Consider the following 20115-nt stretch of genomic DNA (forward strand, 5'->3'; position numbering starts at 1 on the left):
TGCAGGGGTTTGACTGCCATTCCTAAGTGCAGTACTCAAAAGTGCTTTGAAATCCTGTGTAGATGAAAGGTGCCATGTGAATGTAGCTTCTGTTCATCTGGTTATTTGTTCTGTTCATGCATATAGTGTGCTTCTGTTTTTTCCCTTTGGAGTGTGAAAACAGTTTGTAACATTATATCCCTCATATCTAAAAGGAGATATGAAACAGTAATAATACAACTAGAAGAAAAAAAATACTAAATGCATCTGCATTTGAAAAATCTTAGCAATTTTAAGAGAAAAGTAAACCAAATGAAACCTTCCTCAATTAAAATCACTACAGATTAGTTTGTTGTGTATGGGTCATATATATGGCTGCAGATATTATTGTCAGAATACCTGAAGGTAGGAATGTATATTAAGTACACCAGGTGGTTAATCATGTTGCAGCTTGTTACAAAAAAGTTTAAAACAAACCTCAAGCTAGAATCTGACTCATTTGATAGGTTCAAACAACATCAACAAGAGTGCTCATATTATTATATGCCTGCCAATATTATTTGCCTGCCTGGTTAAGAGGTAAAAACAACAAGACCTAACTACATTTTTAAAGGCAATTTGTGAGATTGACCTGTTGTAATTTTAATTCAATTTCTGTAGCTTAACAAACTGTTCTAGTTCAGCAGTCACAATTCGTGGAGTAACCAGGAACTTGAATTCAAAGATAACCCAGTATTGAAACTTCATTGCTAAACAGGCACTGAGTATTCTTATTTCATTTAGTTATAATGCTTTTCCTGAAAAATAAGATATTTTTGAGAAAATCCTAAGCAAAAACATCTAATTGTTAAAAATGCACTATACCAAAATATTTACTTTAAATATATTCCAGAAATACACTTCATTTAAATAAATTGTCATTTAAAAAACTCTCCACAGTATCATTTATTTCTGACATTTCAGATCTGTCAGTCTAAGGGCATAACACTTCTTTATTTTTAAAAAGCTATCAACAATAGTTTCAACTGTCATGATATACCTACTGTATTGTTCTTTCATACCAAAAGTGTGATTTTAAAACATCTCAAGACTTTGCTTTCACTTGCATTGCCTAAATACAGCCTTGAATTCTAAATATGAAAATTTGCTGTTTTCTAGAGGGCTTGCTGTCAGCCTAATACCATAGGCAAACCTTGTGTGTCTGGCTTTTCAGTAAGAAGGGCATCAGACCTCAAATGGCATCAGACCTCAGGAATATTGAGAATCAGGCAGGTGCCAGGTGGCCCAGCAGCAGGAACAGTTGCAGTCCTGCTGCACTGTACTTGATTTGTTCAGCTACCCATTTTAGTAAATTTTCAGTTCACTAATAGCCATGCTGAATATTGTTGTTCTGTATTCCAGTCTGTTTGTCCTAAGAAGGTGTCTGATTGCATGCATGCCTTTCCTTTTACTCACTTGAGTTTGATTCACTGACTTGAACAGTTTTGTGTTAATGCATAGTAACATAATTGGATGTTGGTGAAACAGGGACTGACAGTCTGGTGTTGGTTTTGTTTGGAGTTTTTTATCTGATTTGTATTTTAAAGACAAGCTTGCCAATATTATTGCAAGTTATTCTAAGTAGTAAGGGTTACTGATTTTAACAAAGGTTCAAAGATGAGCATCAGAGCCCCTCAAGCATACTGAAAGTATGTCTAAAATATTTTCTGTTAATATCTCCTTTTCTCTTGCACTTCTGCTTCTTTTTAATTAACACATTGTTTATCTTGTTTGTGTGAATTTTAGTATGCAGTATTTCCCTTTCTGTTTTTGTGACTACGATGAATATTTTAATAATTTTTGGACTTGTCTTTCTTATTGTAACTGAGTTGCACAGCTTTTCATGTTTGCAATTGCTAAGAGTCTGTGTGAAAAGGTAACTTTTTTTTTTTTTTTCCTCAGAGTCCTGCTCCTTATGTCATGGTAGTAGGATGGGAGATGATATTAACATGTGGTCAGGAGCAGCAGGTGAAGGACTACTGAGCCAACATTTTGCAGAAAGTGGGATGGAAATAGATCCTGAAAATGAAGAGCTCATTCTGAATATTAGTTCTCGACTGCAGGCGGCTGTTGAAAAGCTTCTGGAAGCTATCAATGAAACTTCAGATCAGGTGGGTTGATTTAATAGAGATGCACTTGAAATTCTGTGTCTCGGTTGGGCTTTTTTCTTTATTTTTCTTGTGATTGTGTTTTCATAAGCCTAAAACCCCTAAGTTCATTTTGACAGCTGTAACAATGCTTCAGGTACCTCCACCCAAAAAAAGGCTGCTCCAGTAGGTCTTTACTGGTGAGTTTACTTTCCTGCTAGAAATCTGCTTTGGTCTGCAGAGGAAGCCTGAATTTGGAGCATTCTTACCAATGTAGGGCAATCTTTCATTGCTCATATGGATCATCTGCATTCTGCTACAGCTGAGAGATGAGACAGGAGATGTCAGAGCACATAGAGCTTGTGAAGAGGAGGATTAAGGGGAACTGTGTCTGGTTCTCTTGACAAACATTTTAGTCAGTTGACTAAAAAGGTGGAACTCTCCTGCTGTCTCTTCCAACTGTGATTTAAATATGGCCAGTTAAGCACATATCCACCTTGCTATCAGAAAAGGAGTCTACACTCCAGCATTTATGTGAAGTCTGTGATTCAGGAATAGTATCCAGAAAAGAGACAGTTTGCTATCGGAGTACTTTCTATGGTGGGATGCTAGTTGCTGTCTGGAGTACTTCCTTGTTAACTGAAATAGGAACTATATACCTTGGTCAGTTCAAATCACACTGCTTTTATCATGTGCTTTACTTTTAGATTGTGTACACTGCAATTTGAAGGTGTCAAAGTATTTTCCTTCATAGCTTTGTAGCTGAGACTTTGCCAATGCCAGCAAGAGTTATGGCTCAAACACATACAGACACATTTTCTTCATTAATACCTATTATACAAGGATGGATTTATCCCTGATGATCACATCTGTTTGGCTTTTTTTTTATTTTTCTTAAGTTAATAAAAAATCCTTCTGTTTACACATTTTCTCACAATATAAATATTGACACCTCTCTGGCTGTTCTGTAGAGGGTCTTCTCAAGTTTGTCTGCTTTGCAATGTCTGCTTATTGGATTATATACAGTTCTTGTATATGCCATGGATATAAAGGTGACTTGAAAATTATTTTTAAATATTCAGAAACGGAATCCTTTATTTTTTTTCCATTCTGCAATATTTTATAATCTAAAACTGGTTACGGGCAGAAAAGATTTTAACCTTTCCTCTAATCAGTTGTGTTTTGCATACAGACATGTGCCCATTTCTTCAAATTAACTTTAAAGAGTCAGAGAAAACCTGGCAAAATCTTCAAAGTAACTGTATGAGACCTGTCTGAACACACACTTTCAGACCTGAAGTGGAGTTTGAAACTTGAGGCAAGGCATATAGTGGGTGTATTAATTCAAATTCCACCTGCTGGTGTTATGTATAGGTAAATAAACTGGGCCACTCCCCTGAACTCTTTCAGTTGGGAGATCCTAGCAGGAAGCCTTTAAACTAGCAGAGCTTGAGAAAGTTCTTCCTGTTGAATTAGCTCCAGCAGCAAGGATGCCTGCAAATAATGACATAGCTGTATTTTTCTTTCATTTGCTGTAGTGGAGTTGGAAAATTTTTAGTTTCAGTTTTGTTAGCTTGCTTGTCTGCTGCAGCGTTCCTGTGCAGGTAGAAGAGAATTCTGCTTCCTTGCCTTGGGAATTACTTGCCAGTTGCTATTGGAAGATTTCTGTTGCTTTTTGATGTGAAACTTCTCTAAGAAGGACTTTTTTAGGAGTGACCATATGAAGTTTTCCTGTACCTCTTTGTTTGGGATTAATCCACCCCTGACTTACTCAGCTTGAAAAGTGATCTGAGGCTTCCTACCGATTCTGAGCAGGTTTGTCACCGACTGTGCTGGGATGTGTCTTCAGACTGTTAAACCTATGTGTTCTGTTACAAATTCCTGTCAGAAATTCCTAAAGCCAGCCTAGCTAGTGCAAGATACCCAGAAGAAAGCAAAAGCAATATTTTTTGGAATGGATTCTTACCGCACCTACTGGGCATCTAATCTGTTTAATGGTTTGTGGACTGAAGGCCAGGAAGAAGATACATATGAGGTTGAATCTCGTGTGCCTTTGCCATTTCCTTTTCCTTTCACCGAACACTTGGATGAGAATAATTCTGTAGTTGTAAATACTTCAATTTTTCACTTCAGCCACAAAAAAAATGGGCACATTTTGAAAGTTGTCTCTAAAATATCATTGCCTACACCTCCCTATTCAGTAAGTATACAAGTTTTTAAAAGAAATTAAGCTTAAATAGAAGAGAATGCAGTGAAAAATTATATAAACTTGTCTCTATTGTTAAAATTGTACTGCTGAGAGGCCCTTTTCCTAAGCAGTTTTCACTGGGCACTGAAGTGGGCACTTAATTATACAATTCTCTGGTCATTTCTAACACATGAAATTTATTAGACACAGAAATATGTTAAATTCCAGATATTTGAGATCTCATTTTAAAGCACTTCGGTGTTACATTTATTACATTTCATTTTTCTCACTGAGTAATTCAAAGTGGGGGAGAGGCTGCAGTCAAAGCTGTTCGTGTTAACTTCAGTGCACTGACTAGTAACAGTAACTAGCACAAGCTGGCAGCTTGCTTTCAGTGATCCCATGGAGAAATTGTTGATCTTAAAAAATCATGTTTGTGTTTGTACTTCTTTTTGGTTTTGCCCTGTGATATTTTTAACAATACTTTGTGTTGTTATTACTGAAAAAAGCTGGAGAATAGTTTTTGTGGTGAGTTTTAACTGAAAAATTTCATGCGTTTCAGGAAGCCACTTTTAGAGTTGTCTATCTACAGTAAATCTTAAAAAATCCTTTTATCAAAGGTGGGTCTTTCATTAAGCACTTGAAAATACAAGGATAAAGGAAGGGTGTGCTGTGATTTTTAAAAATATCTCAAACGAGTGCAGATTGTTGCGGTATTTAGATCTTTCTTAAACTCTTGTCAGAATAAATAATTAACATGAACATGTTAATGATGCCCGTCTGAAAATGAATGCTTTAGAAAAGAAATTGAGTATTTAAATTCAGTGCATTATAAAAGGGAATGTATTGATTATTCAGATTTTCTTTTCAAAGTGTAAGTGGATAATTTTGTGTGCACGGTTCTGTTTAATGTTCCTTAACCCATTTTTCTGAGCTTTTAAAGCAAACTCCTTATATTCATGATCTTAGCGGGACTTAGTGAGAAAGCTTTTATATTTTAAGAAATCAAGAGACAGAATAATTTATAGAAACTGTAGATATTACTATCTTTGAAATATCTGCCAATAACCAGAATATTAAAAAGTAAAGAAAAAAACCAAAACACTAAAAAACCAAAGGAACGGAAAATACATTTTGTGTAATCAAAACTTCTAACAATGTGTAATCTTTATGCATTATTTTTCTTTTGTAATTCTAATTTTAGTTAGTTTTGAAATTATCATTTTGGATATGTCTAAACTTTAAATATGCAATTTCACATGACATGGTTTTCCAGTACTTCAGGATAGTGGTACAGTGAAACTGTGCTGTGTCCGTGTCAGTACATGTTAAATATTAACCCACCAGACAAGTGGAGACGAATTAAAAAAGATCATTAAAAATTCTGCTAGGTTGACACCGTTGGAAGAAGCATTGCTTTACTCCCTTGTTGGTTGAAATGTGCAATACTGTGAAAATTCACATTTTCCTGGTGTTCTCATCGATCTTCATGTTAAAGAGAAAAAAAAGGAGAAGCACCATTTCAGTCAATTTATAATAAGGTTTCTGCCAGTTTTATACAATGTTTTTTGGCCATTCTAAGTGTATGGTGAGTGGTAGCTTCCTCGTATTTAGTGCAAAACGCGTGTAAACAAAGGTGAATCTAGTGTAAACTCATAAATCAGGAATTACCGGAACAAAGACACGGATTTAGCCAGGTGGCTCATGGAGTTCACTGTACTGACAAAACCTGTTTGCTTAGACTTTTATAAGTCAGTCTTCATTTTGTACTCTGCAAATGAGTGTTCAATAAAGATTTTCTCTAATGTTTACTGAAGTTATGCGAGGCTTCCCATCACACTGTAAAGAAACTGTGAATTAAATAGGAGTCATAGAGTAGGTGTTTATCTAATTTCTGCAATTTTTTTCCTGTGATAGCTTGAACATGCTAAAATTACTCAGACAGAACTCATGCGAGAGTCCTTCAAGAAGCAACAAGAGGCCACAGAATTTATCAGGTATCAGGAAGAGCTACAAGAACGTCTCAATGAGGAAACCAAAGCCAGAGAGCAGTTGGCTTTGGAGCTTAGTAAAGCTGAAGGTGAGTAGCTCTTTTTATGAGTTGTTGGACTTGCATCTACTTACTTATGAATTGGGTAAAGAAATTGCAAATTTGATCAATTTCTTTGTAAATTTTAGAATGTTTTCAGCCTTCTGGATAGTTATGGACGTGATGACCTCTGGAGGTCCCTACCAACATCAACCAACACTGTGATTCTGTTTTCCGATTTTGACTCACTTACTGTCTGAAAACATACATGACAATATTAAAATAATATGTTGTGTATGTGTTTGGATCCTCAAAATTAATTTATTTCATCATAACATGTTTGTGCTGACAAGCTTAAATGTTAACAGCTTAAAATCATAAATAGTTGTGGCTGGAAGGCACCTCTGGAGATCAACTCTTCCCACCCCTTGCTCAAAGCAAGATGAGGTAGAGCAGCTTGCCTAGGACCTTGTTCAGTTAGATTTTGAATATCCACAGCCTCCCTGAGTGGCTGTTCCAGTGTCCAGCTAACATCAGTGAGGGGAAAGGAAAAAATTCCAAACTTATTTTCATATGTTGAAGTGCACTTTCCCGTATTTCAGTTTGTGTCTGCTGCCTTTTGACATTGGCACAGAATCTTTATTCTGGACGTGATTATATGATGGTAATATGTTTCAATTTGCACTGTTTGAAGTGATCTTTTAAAAAGTATATTTGCAACTGCATTAAGGAAGCAATTAAAAATTATAGCGTCTTACAGCAGCGGAAATCTAATAATCTCTTCTGGCATCAGGAAAATATGTTGAAATCTGATGGACACCTAATCTCTTGTTTTGATAGCTCAATGTTTTGTAGCCACTCAACATTGCTGTCATTATATCTGATTAGCATCTGGAAAATATGCAAAAAACACTTGTTCTATAGATAGGATCTCCATAGTAGTAAGCAGAAAGATATTTTTGATAATTTTAAAGCTCAGCAGACTTCTCTGTTTCAAAGTGGGAGCATAGAGTGAAGTTTGGTAGTCAAATGTTACTCCTGGAGAATGCTAACCCTGCCAGGCTTCCTCTTCTTTTTACACAGACAGATAATCCATCATGATTTCAAATGCTATTAATAGCTGGGACACACATAAGCGGAAAAGCAGTGCAGGTTTCTAAGCCATGTGTCTAAAATGTGGTGTGAGGGATAGTTGATGGCCTGTCAGTTCATACACCATAAATGTTGTGTATCAGCAACAGCAGTACTGGCTGCAACAATTCAGTAGCTTTAGCAAAACCAGAAAGGATGAAAATTGATTTCTGAGGGAATGGATTAAAATATGAAATAGGCATTACTATTTTTTTTTCCAAGATTAAATTAAGAGTAAGAAAAAATTGTTTAGAACGCGTCTTAACATGCAAAAATATGAAGAACTCTTCCACAAGATATAAATAATCCAAGAATTTATATTCTGACACAGATGGAGTTACAAAATGTTTAATATTGAAGAATTTCAGAATGTAGGCAGCTATATGCTGCTGCTTTCTTTGGAGGATAATATTTTGTCTTGATAGAAATTTTATTCACAAATCTTCAGTAAAATAAAGTAAAAATGCCTAATATCTTAGGACAGAATGGCTTTGTTGATTTGGTTCATGAACAGTTCTAGAATATAAGAGAGCATTAGATGTTAGTGTTAGCCTTTGATAAATATATTGCACAGTTGTAAGTTAGGTGCATTTGAAATTAATGCACTTCTAAATGACTGGCAACTTTTTTTGTTGATATAACAAAACAAAGATGTCATAGAACTCTTTTTATTTGATTTGTGCCCATTGAACTGAGTTGTGAGCATACTCTGACAAACCACATTCTTTTATTGAGTTCCTTAGGTAGGTATGGAGAGCAATGTCTTAGTTCATTATACATCTGATGGTACTCTGTCTTCTCTTGAGATTAAATGTGTCATTTGTGATTATTTCTTTCTTATCACAAAAACTGCTGCAGCTGAGACATTTTCTAACCTCTTGTGTTTTAGTGGTGTCAGATATGACTTATCTGATGTGATGAAAAAGCTAATGCAAATTTGTTCACTGAACTCTGACAATTTTCATTACATCTCAAAAAAAGAAAAAAAAACCCTGGCAGAAGTAAATACCACAGCATGTGATTTTAGCAGACTTCATAATTTTTTGTGGGAGTGTGGCTTCCATTTAACCGGGAAATAGCCTCTCAACTTAAATCTGTTAGGTATTCATTGTGAACAGCATCTGATATGGTGGGAATAACCACTGGAGTTTGTATTTTCTCAAAGTTTTGAAATGTTGTAAGTGATGTTACTCATTCAGTATTTTCTGTTTCAATATCCAGTCCTATACATCCAGTCCTGTGTGTTTTCTGTGAATTCAAATATGGAAAGAAAAGATGGGTCTACATGGTTAACAAATGTAAATACTTTTAGTTTTTCTACGTTCTCAAGACAGGGTAAAATCCATTTTAATACTGATTCAAGACTGGATTTATAGTGATTTATACTGAATTTATTTCAATTTCTTATTTCTCCTGTGTTTATTACATACATATTTTTCCCTGGCTTTGGAGTTCCTTTGCTCCAGAGGTTTTGTGCTGAGTAAAAATTAAGAGCTCTGTTTGGTGTTCTGGTATCTTTCCTGTAATTTGTTCATGATGAAAGGATAGCAAGGATAGGAGTAGAAATTGTCAGGTGTTTGAGTATCTAACAGACATGTGCATGCATGTCAGAATACAATAGTGACTTCAACAAGAAAAAATTGGTTTTGATTGTCTATTACATCTGCCTCCAAACTGATGTTTACAGGCCTCATTGATGGTTATGCAGATGAGAAAGCATTTCTGGAAAAACAACTCCAGGAAAAGATAGATGTAATTGACCATCTAGAGCAAGAGCTGCTGTGTACAGGTAACAAATTGCAGGAGTTAGAGGCTGAACAGCAGCAGGTCCAGGAAGAAAAGGAATTACTCTCCAGACAGAAGGATGCCATGAGAGCAGAGGCGGGGCCAGTAGAGCAGCGTATGTATTCATCACAATCTTTCTATGACATTTGCTTATACTTCCTAAAAAACAACAAGTGGTCTTGGCAAAGGCTTCTCCCCATTGCCTTTGAGATCATTAGTAAAAATGTGAAAATGTGATAGGGCCAACTGTGATATTTTCACACCTGTTGCCTAATGTTAGCATGATAACTTGTCTTGATTTTTAAACCCAAAATGTCTGAGTTTTTAGGAGTGTTGAGAAATTACACTTGTTCTTTAAGCCAGAAAAAGCTTTATCTCCAAAAATCTGCTTTCATTTAGATTACCACTGGAGATGGAATATCAACAGTGGATAAAAATACTGTCTAAATACTTTCCAAACAGACTTAAAGGCAGACTAGGAAGCATACCTACTTGAACATGATTGCACTACATGTGACAGCTGTATTTATTTAGTCATGGAAGATACATTTTTCTAACAAATTCCTCTTTCAGGGAAGAATAGCACAACAGTTCCATGATAAGGAAAGCCTTTTATCTACCAGTAATGAAAGCTTTCAGCCCTGATGGTGAAAATTTCAAATATATACCATGTCAGTATAATCTAACTAACTGCTTACTCAAAAAAGCATTTACCCTCATGAAGTAAAAGTGTCTTTTAATTCTTCCTTTAACTAATAACTGAAATTAATATTTCATGTTTGAGAGGGGAAGAAAATTAGAACTCTAGTGTTTTAAGAAGTACTGATTTTTCAAGGATTGCAGTGCTTATATTGTAAATAGCAGGATGAAGTAAGAATTTTATCTAATTTCTAGAAGTTTATTCCAATTTATAATGTTGCCATTTTTGTAGATCGCACATCTTGTGTATTTGCAATTTCCTGCAATTTTCTGTAACAATGAAATTTTAAGAACAACCTGCTGCTTCCTACTCTGTAATAAGGAAGATCCTTGTCTATGATGCCACTTTAGTTATTTTTTGTATAGTTTAGGCTTCTAAATATATTAAAGTTATTTTCATGTTTAAGAGCTGTAAGGACAAACAATTCTATAAATATGTGTAGGTACTTATATCATGCATACCAGAATAACTTGTCACATTCCTTAAGTTATCTCAACAACTTTGTCATTAAATGCCACATCTATCTTTGGCTTCATTTTCTCTTACATTGTTGCACCACAAGAAAACTATAGCTGGCATGTGAATTACTTTGCTTCTTTTTTTTGTTTTCTCTCTCTCTATTCTCCTAGGCCTAGTAGATGCTGCAATCGATGCAGCTTCCCAAGCAGGTGTGTTTGTATGTTGCATGGCCAATCTGTAACTGGGTGGAAGACTGACACGTACTGACACTGTTAATCAGGATTATTGGGCTTTTGGCTTACTGACGTTACTTGTCATTCTTACTGGCCTGCAGCTTTGATGTTGTATTTCATACTCAGTTCTACATTTTGCTAACAACATTTCTTATAATTTCTAAACATAATAAGCAAATTCATCAATAACCATCATCTTATTCACCTATGAATTACAGTTACTTAGATGGTATTTGAGAGATATTTTTGTAGTCTTTTATTTTTTTTATTTCCAAATACAGCTGAGTCATTCACTGTGATAATTAAACATCTTATTATATTGATATATAATGGTTACCTAGAAGTGAGAATTGGTTAAATACGATGTAAGATGATGGTGCCTGAAGGATCTTTCTTCTGTAGTGAAAGTAAAATTTATTGTTTCTGTCTAAATATCAATCCTGTTTTTAAGATTCTCCAAAAGTAAGTGCACTTTGTTTGGGTTTTACCTCAAGGGGTTCATGTGGTTATTTAATAGGCACTTCAGTGGGCTGTGGCTTAAGAATCTTAGAGTGGTTTGGGGCTTTCCTGTATATGTGCTTGCTGGCTTTTTCATGATGACTCAAAATTGGGCATTCATGCAGTCACTGATTTTGCAAGCTCCAGTTGCAGGTCAGTAATTTTCCTCTCTGTCTGCCCAGCAACCTCGCTAAGTCTTTCAGTATTTCCCTCAAATTATTTATATGTATCACATTAAATAATGAAATCTGGGAGTGGATTGATTGTACTGGCAATGGGGATGAGAAGAGGGTTGGGTTTTCTGTACATCACTGTTAACTCCTGTGCTGACTCTAGCTGTGGTTTGACCCCATACATTTTCTTTTCTTTCTAATTGTACTAAGGCCTTTTAATTGATATGAAATTTAAACAGAGGAGTGCTCTGGTACAACTTCAATAACAGTCCTTTGAACACTACCTAAAGGATAGTAATTTTAATATGAATTTTCTTCAGTCCGTATCAGGATTATTTCTCAGAAGAAAATATATTTTCAAAAAAGAAAAATAGTAAAAACCCAAGCCAGTTCACATCCTTCTGCAGATTACAGCATGGATACCTTGGGGAGTGGTTTTGCTTCATAATATTGCTTACTATTTGTATCTAAAATTAGTGATGCTTTTATTATACTCAGAATTACTGGAGGAAACAGAAAAGCTAATGAAGGAAAAAATTGAAGTACAGCGTCAAGCTGAGAAAGAGTATGATGACCTTCAGAAGCAAGTGAAAGTCTTGGAAATAGACTTGGAAGAACAAGTCAGTCGTTTCATAGAGCTAGAACAAGAGAAAAATGCAGAACTAATGGACTTAAGGCAGCAAAACCAGGCCTTGGAGAAGCAGCTGGAGAAAACAAGAAAATTTCTAGATGTAAGTATGGTAAAAGGCAGATATCATGAAGATGTGGGGGGTGGGTAGCACTGCTACTGAAGTTTGGTTCAGGGAGAAATGCTAATTTTTTTCAGATTTTGAGCAAACATAGGTAGATGATAGCAAACATCAGCCATGTTGTAGGTTCCAGCCCAATAATTTAATAACATTTTAAAAGTTGAAAATTAATTGGAAGTGCTTGCTTAGGACAGCTCTGTATTTCAAGCAATTTATAGTTCTTTTTTTCTGATGGCTTTTCATATATTAACCCATAGGTAATTTCTGGTTTTAATTTCTATTTATTATTTATTTATTTATTAAAGACAAATCATAGGGAAGAAATCATAAAATATTTGCTTGCTGTCATTTGTGTGGTGTACCTGGAACAGAAGAAACAAAACCTTCCATTTTTGTGAAATGTTACTTGATGTGTCTGTGCTGTGCTAATTTTTTGATTAAAAATATGAAATTTACTGCCCCAAGTGATTATGTTAATGGTATCTGCAATAGGTTCTGCTACCTTATAAATTCTGATATTACGGTTACCAGCCTCACATGAATGCAAGTTAGAAGTGATGACACTTAACTTGGATAGTTTTTAAATCAAATGGTGTATCCACATAATATCTTAAATTTCAGGAGCAAGCAATTGACCGAGAGCACGAGAGAGACGTATTCCAGCAAGAGATACAGAAGCTGGAACAGCAGCTTAAGATTCCACAAAGGACTCAGCCTGTCAATGAACATCAAACCAGAGAGGTAACACATTTTGTTACTTGTACTCAATGAATATAAATGACAAGTTGACAGCTTTTAAGATACTATAATGAAGCTATTTTATGGTGTACCGACTCTGCATCCATTTGCAAGGCAGGAATGTAAATGCCCTGAGATTGAAGGTGTTGCTGGAAAGTGGTGGAATGGTGTTTTGGGGTTTTTTTAGGCTGTTTGGTTTTAGTAGCAGACATACAGAAACTTCTTGACTTTCAATAAGGCTTTCTCCTGTAACTTAACTTAGAAAAACCACTGTTCTCAAGAGTTCGTGGAAACATTCAAGCCTATTTTAGCAATTTTGCGTGTTCTTACAGGTTTTTTTTGACATCCTGTTTTTATAGCACATGTATACCACTGAGGGAATCGAGTTACTGAGGTTTAACACCTGTTGGCACTGAAACAAATGTAGCGACTGTAGAACAGCAGCTCAAGGGAATTACAGAAAGCTCTTAGACTCAGCAAAATTAAGAAGTGTCAGCAGTGTAAATGCTATCTATTATAATGTTTTTGCAGATATTTTTGATGAACTGTTAGTCAATTAAATTACATTTTATTTTTTGTGAGTTTTCTTGTGTGCTGCTTTTTGATCAAGGCTGGTACTTCTGCATGATTTTCTTGCTTGATTTTCAGCATTAAAATGCCCTCTTTTAATTAGATTATCATTTTTAAATCAAAGGTCTTACTGGAGTAGTTCAGTTGCTGTCATTCAATTCTTAAATATTAGCAGTATTTACTATTCTGTATTATATGAAATAGTGGAAGGTGTCCCTGCCTGTGGCAGGTGTGTTGGAACTAGGTGACCTTTAAGGTCCCTTCCAACCAAAACCATTTTATGATTCTAGGGCTATGGTTTAGGACCTCAGACAGTAATAGTACATACATTTCTATATGTGAGATGAGTGTGTCAAAATACTTACTTATTTGGAATTTGCAGGTTTAGAACTGTGTTTCATTGGGTTTCTAAACATTTTTTAGTACAAAGGTTTGTATGAAATATGACAGTGTTAATTTAGTACTATGGGATATGATTGTCATCAACCTCTGTGAACAATGAATCATCTGGAATTAGCTGAGTATGTGTTAAACAGAATATACAGAGCAATTCTACATCTGTTTCCTTCTGCTGCCAAGAGTGTGCACATTCCTCTCCTGCTGACATTTTACACAGATGGAGGTGGCTCTAGCATAATTAATTTTCCTGAATCCAGGATGTTCATTTTCAGTTCATTTTGTTATATGTCTGTTTATTATTTTTGGCATGGGTAGCATAGCCATGGAATTCCTGGTTAAAATTCTCACATTAAAAAATTCTCCCAAGAAGAGTTCAAATTTGATAGCATAATAAAAATTGTCCTATTTGTTCAGAATCTAGATATAAAAATCATCCTGATTTATATGTACATGTACACATACGTGTGCACTGTTAAGGTGGCAGATATGCTACAATGGAAACTGAAAACATGCTGTAAAGACAGGCTTTAACTGAGATTAAAATTTTGAGATTTTTACTTGATTTTTAAATTAGAATTTTTTAGTAGGTAGAAAGACAGTAAGGTAATGTCTGCAAACACCACAGACGTAGGAGCTGGTTTAGATATAGGTGATGTTAAATGTGACATGCTAGAAATTAGAGATGGGATTTTCAATACTGTATTAGATTTACATTTATCTTATCAAATGCAGTACATATTCTTACTATGTCGTGTATTTTGATGTCACAAGGTTCCTTGAAATATTTTGTAAATATACATATTTTCATTATTTATCATGCTTTTGAGAGAGCTGTTTTATTTTTCGTATTTGCATTTTTTTTTTAATCCTCTTCTGCTTTGAGGGAATGCCATGACCATTTTTGGTTGATAACTAAATTTGTTTCTTACTGTTGTTTCAGCTTTATCAACTTATTCCACGAAGGGTTGTCATAGAGTCTGCTCCAGACTTGATTTTTATTTTTCCATTTCTCTCTCAGGACTTTTCTGAGGTCACTTCAGACTGTGATGTTACTCATGGATGGATAACGTCAATAATACCATCCTGTCAGCTTTATGTTCTGGTCCTCTTCTCTCCTATCTCTTGAAATGCTTTGAGTCTTCTACCTTTTGGCTACATCGTAACTTCCTAATTGTAAATACTGAAATCAGTTTCTTGACTGGGACAAAGATTACTTTCCCTGTCTCTTGCTCAATTACTCAGGTCTTATCTCTATACATCATACTATGGATTTGTTATGCGTCTTTCTTATCTGTAATTTCAATTAATAATTTCTGAAATGCAGCTAGAAGTGGATAGATATTACTGTCTCTGCTACTTTAGTTAATCTTTTAATATGTTGCTTCTGAGATACGTACATCTGACCTACTGAGATTCAGAATGTTCAATTCCCCATAGAAAGTGAATTTATTACATCCATGACATCTCTTTGGTCCCGTTTAAGGAACACAGCAAAAAAACAAAACTTCCTGTCTTTTGTGATTTAAGAATAGCTGTTCTCTTCAGTGTTAAAGATCCTTTGAGTTTTAGGATATTCCTGTATGTCACTAATCAGCTCCTTCTTTTGAATAATTTTGTCACAGATTTTTAGAACTATGATTTTCCTCTGAGGCAAATAGCTTCTTGACCATAGGGTCAAGACATTCCATCCATAGATGTTAAAGGCATCATTTTAGTGGGCTGCATAGGGATGTTGTGCTGCTTGCTTTTAACTGACTGCAGAGTCTGAAGGCTTCAGAAGACCAAGAGCAGATCTAGAGAGTAGGCGGTGTGGCACAGAACATACCACTTCTTAAATAATGCTGTTTGTATTTGTTGGATGTAGTACCACAGTATTCTCACTGTATGTTCTGTTTCACCTAAGGAGTAGGAGTTTTGTTATGGTAGAAAAAGAGGAATATTTTCTTCCTGTCAGAAATGCATGGTGTTGCTATTGCTAGCTAACCCTTCCAGTGCAGTACAATATAATAATCTTGCCATCTTGTCATCAGGTTGAACAGTTAACAAATCACCTCAAAGAAAAAACAGACAAATGCAGTGAGCTTTTGCTCTCTAAGGAGCAGCTTCAGAGAGATGTACAAGAACGAAATGAAGAAATTGAGAAGTTAGAATGCAGGATAAGAGAACTGGAACAAGCCTTAATCATCAGTGCAGACCACTTGCAAAAGGTATTTCTTGTTTGAAATTTATCAAGGATTTGCTGCTTTCTTATTTTCTTGAGACCAAAATAGTATGTTTTTTTAATCTGATAACTATTAGTATTTCTATTTATAGGTGGAGGAAAGGAAACAGTTTGGCACCATCATAGTAAAGGGAGAGTTACCTCTTGAAGTACAACTGCAAGCTGAACGAGAAGCTGTGGACAGAAAGGAAAAGGAGGTAAAATGCCTGTGAAAATGTCTATCTTTCCACTAAGATCTTTGTTTGTCAGTTTTTGCCTTTTGTTGAGCTTAGTGAACTATACAGATGAGATTTTTTACAGTTAGAGAGACAGCACTCCAAATCCCTTTGAAATTCTCTCATGATCCATGATAGTTGTTGTTCTGTGTTAATATTTATGACTTGCATGAGTGTTTCTGAAATAGAAATTCAGCCCAAGTAAGGAAAGCTGATTTTTTTAGTGGTGTTTAAAATTCCATTCAGTTTAAGGACTCAGAATATCACCAAGTACCCATTCTTTTGTTTGTACATAGCGAACCAGTTTACTGTAGAGAAATTTATAGCATTTAATTTTTGGTATGGCTTCCTACTCCTTTTCCTGCTCCTTTTGTTGGAAACATAGGTCACAAACCTTGAGGAACAATTGGAGCAGTTTCGAGAGGAGCTGGAAAATAAGAATGAAGAAGTTCAGCAATTGCACATGCAGCTGGAAATTCAGCGGAAGGAGTCCACTACACACCTGCAGGAACTTGAACAAGAGAACAAATTATTTAAGGTAACTGTGCAACAGAGAAGCCTAAAGATTTAGTCCCCTTCCTTCACAGAAATAAGTTCTTTGAAAATGCCAAGACATCAAATTCTTTCTCAAGTATTCCACCATTCAACTTGCCAAAATACTAAAAGGCTCATATGGTTACTTGTCATTCCATGAAATTTGTGTATTTTAATTCCTACACTTGAAATACTCATACAAAAATATGCTGAAAATGCTATATACAACTGTAACATGTTTTTTGGGGGGGCTTTTGGGCAGGATGAAATGGAAATACTAGGACTAGCTATCCAGAAATCTGAAGATGCTGCCATAAAGGACCATCACTTAGTGGCTGGGAGGCTCGCTCACATCATGCAAGAAAAGGATCAGGAAATATATCATCTTCATGAACAAATAGCAAAACTGCAACAGCAACTTGAAGTCACAACTGACAACAAGGTACATACTTCTGAAATCTATTTCAGAGTCCTATTTTCACAATGCTGCTAGTTTGAAGGAAAAAAAAAACCTCTGTCCCCCACCAGTTGCATTATCTTCTATTGCCACCTTAATTTAAAAATGCAAATGCTTCTATTCCAAGCAATGCTTTAAATCTAATCTCTTTATCCTTTTTAGTCTCATTTATGACAACTGCTCTTTTGCTTGCTTTTCTTTTTATTTATTCTCTTTTATTTCTGCTTGAGTTCTTGTCTTAAATTATTCTTCATTCCATGTTCCAATACTTCTGAATATTTAATAGTATTTAGGTAGCTGAATTCAATCTCCACATTCATTTTAGCATCCTCCCTCACATGACTTACATTCAGTGTTGCACTCCAGTGACATCTGCTGGATCATGTGAGATTTTAATGCATTTTTAGCAGTTACTTTTGAGCACCATGAGCTTGTGTGAATGCTTTGTTCTCATAGTGGTGTTGGCAACATTTTTTATCCAATTTCAAGCATGGAGGTGCAAACAAAATGCTATGTTTTATTAGAAGTAGAGAGAAAGAAAAAAAGAAGCAGATTTATCTTTTATTTACTGAGCTTTAACACCTGTAGCTTTCTGTTATTTTTCAACTATGTGGTTTTTTGATTATCAGCTTCGTCTTTTTATGGCTTGCTTTAATTTTATACAGATAAAACACACTGACTTTTTCAGTGGCTAAATTTTACATTCTGACTATTTTGAATCTTATTCATAACTCATAAGCTTTCACTCAAAAGCAAGTAAAGAACAGGATTTCTGTTATCCCTTCGTAGCTGACTGAATATTTAGGCCAACATTCTACTACAACATATTGAATCCACTAAAATAGAGCTCTGAGTGAGCTGGATAATTTCACTGAGTCTTTAGTTCAAAATTCAGTTATAGTGAAACTCAGTGAATAATGATGAAACTTTGAATTGGATTTAGGAAATATCCAGAATCCAAGAATCCAGAACAGTTCTGCTCTATACAATGACCCCAGTAATAGACTTACAGTTCTCGCCTTGAGAAAAATACCTTGATTCAGTTATAATTCATTTTGATGAATTGGTTCTTCTCCTCTTACATGAAGCTTAATTTTCTTAATTTCATCCCCTGACTTGCTTTTATTTTCCAGGACATGAAATAATTACTCTGCTTGGTTATGAGAGCATTATTAAATATTAATAGATTATTCTTAGGGTAATCCCTTTTCTAAGTCCCTTAGACATCTTCATTCCACTAAGTGCTTTTCTTTTAATTACTGTATCTGCATTCTATGGGCCTTTATTCCATTATGTTATCAAGAGCAGAAACCGTTATGCTGAGTTGATAACAATCACCAGGATCACTGTGGGGGCAGTGGGGTTGAAGCTATATGATGTTTAAGGTCCCTTCCAACCCAAGCCATTTTATGATTTTATGACTCATTCTGATTTTATTTAGTCTTTCTGAGCTTTTTCTAGTCTGAGGATTTTTAAAATTAAGTTCTTGGTTGGCAAACCAGCCTTTCTAATTTGTATGGTCACATTTATTTTTGTACATATTATACTTATTAAAGAGTCATCTTATTATTGTATTTAATTACTAAGCATAGTGACGTATTAAGTCATAAAGGAAAAAACATGGCTATTTGAGTAATGAATTTAGTCATCTTTCATTTTTTCTGCATGTTTTTTCATATTTGAAAAGACTCTATAATAGAGTTCCTACCTATTTCAGATACCATAACTGATTTGATTTTATTTTATTATATGTTATATGTTTTCCGGCATATTTTCGACATATCTTCTTCTGCCTATTGCATTTCCACTGTAGAAGCACTGTTCACTTCAGATCTCCAAACATTCACTTTAAAAAAAATAATTTTTGTTTCTTAGCCTTACTACTTACAATCTTGTCTGCCTTTATTTTGTCTTCATAAACAAAAATTTTTTATCATTCTTCTACAATAAAATGAAATTTTCTTCCACTGCAATTTAAAAAGAAGGTTTTTTAACAAATTTTTATTCCTTTTGCTGACACTTTTTTGTTTATTGAATTTAGACTTCATCAACACCAGTCATTCCATTTTTTGTTTCTACTCATTTATTAGGCACCAATATAAGATGTCTTCTCTTTTCTTTTTTCTTTTCTTTCTCTTCTTCTTCTCTTTTTTCTGCAACATAAAGTCATCACCTTCGTATTTGATCAGTTACATAATTTTATTAATTTCTTAGAATTTTGATCCCCTTACACAGTGTCTAATTTCAAGTGTCTGTAGAAGTAACCTAGGAAAGTATTATTCTTACTTTCTTCATGTTTTCATGAGTCTGTGATTTTTGTTTGGGTAGTCATATGCATTATCAAATAAATACTTCTGTAACTTTGTCTCTTTTTACTTTGATTTAAACTATGGCACAAAGGAATTATTTTGCTCTGGGTCTGTGTGTACTATCTGCCCTGCATGTTTGTGTGCACATTTGCATACATGTGTGCATGCACACATAAACACACAAACACATATTTGGGATTGTGACAGAAAACGTCACAGTCAACTGATAGGTGTTTTCAATGGTCTAAGATTAAAAAGCATGTTACATTGGTATTTTTCAACACAATTAGTAAAAGGTCTATTTGTATTTAAAGTACATATTCATCTAAATTGGGTGTGTCTTATATAAGGAAGTGTTTGCTTAAAATTCAGTGTTCCCTAGCTCTATGAATGTTACAAATGCTTTCAATTCATCTGATGCTTTAATACCTATTTTTCAGTTCTTTAAGGTCTTGGGCTACTTTCTCAGTCCTATTTGAAGATGTCTCAATTCTCATTAAAGCTTTAGAAGAGACATCATGTTAAGAAATTCATTGAGAACTTTCTTTTACAAGAACTTTCAAAGTTTGATTAAACTGTTTCTGGGAAGTCCCGGACAAACATGATCTCGGTGGTTTTGTTT

At 34.8% G+C, this 20115-nt stretch overlaps 1 protein-coding gene across 3 annotated transcripts in view; it reads left to right on the top strand.

Moving 5' to 3' along the window:
* The window catches only part of AKAP9 (A-kinase anchoring protein 9), a 105752-nt gene that overhangs the window by 65447 nt on the left and 20190 nt on the right, over window positions 1-20115 (top strand). For 2 of the 3 annotated variants that reach the window (XM_036406398.2, XM_036406400.2), the window contains 10 exons: window positions 1921-2129; window positions 6211-6373; window positions 9141-9353; window positions 10568-10606; window positions 11800-12032; window positions 12672-12791; window positions 15788-15964; window positions 16071-16175; window positions 16579-16731; window positions 16990-17169. In XM_036406398.2, coding sequence (XP_036262291.1) covers window positions 1921-2129; window positions 6211-6373; window positions 9141-9353; window positions 10568-10606; window positions 11800-12032; window positions 12672-12791; window positions 15788-15964; window positions 16071-16175; window positions 16579-16731; window positions 16990-17169 — 1592 coding nt within the window. The remainder of the gene's footprint in view (window positions 1-1920; window positions 2130-6210; window positions 6374-9140; window positions 9354-10567; window positions 10607-11799; window positions 12033-12671; window positions 12792-15787; window positions 15965-16070; window positions 16176-16578; window positions 16732-16989; window positions 17170-20115) is intronic. The other variant, XM_036406399.2, reaches the window with a different exon arrangement.

The sequence above is a fragment of the Molothrus ater genome, chromosome 1, assembly GCF_012460135.2.
Source record: "Molothrus ater isolate BHLD 08-10-18 breed brown headed cowbird chromosome 1, BPBGC_Mater_1.1, whole genome shotgun sequence".
NCBI classification, from domain to species: Eukaryota; Metazoa; Chordata; class Aves; order Passeriformes; family Icteridae; genus Molothrus; species Molothrus ater.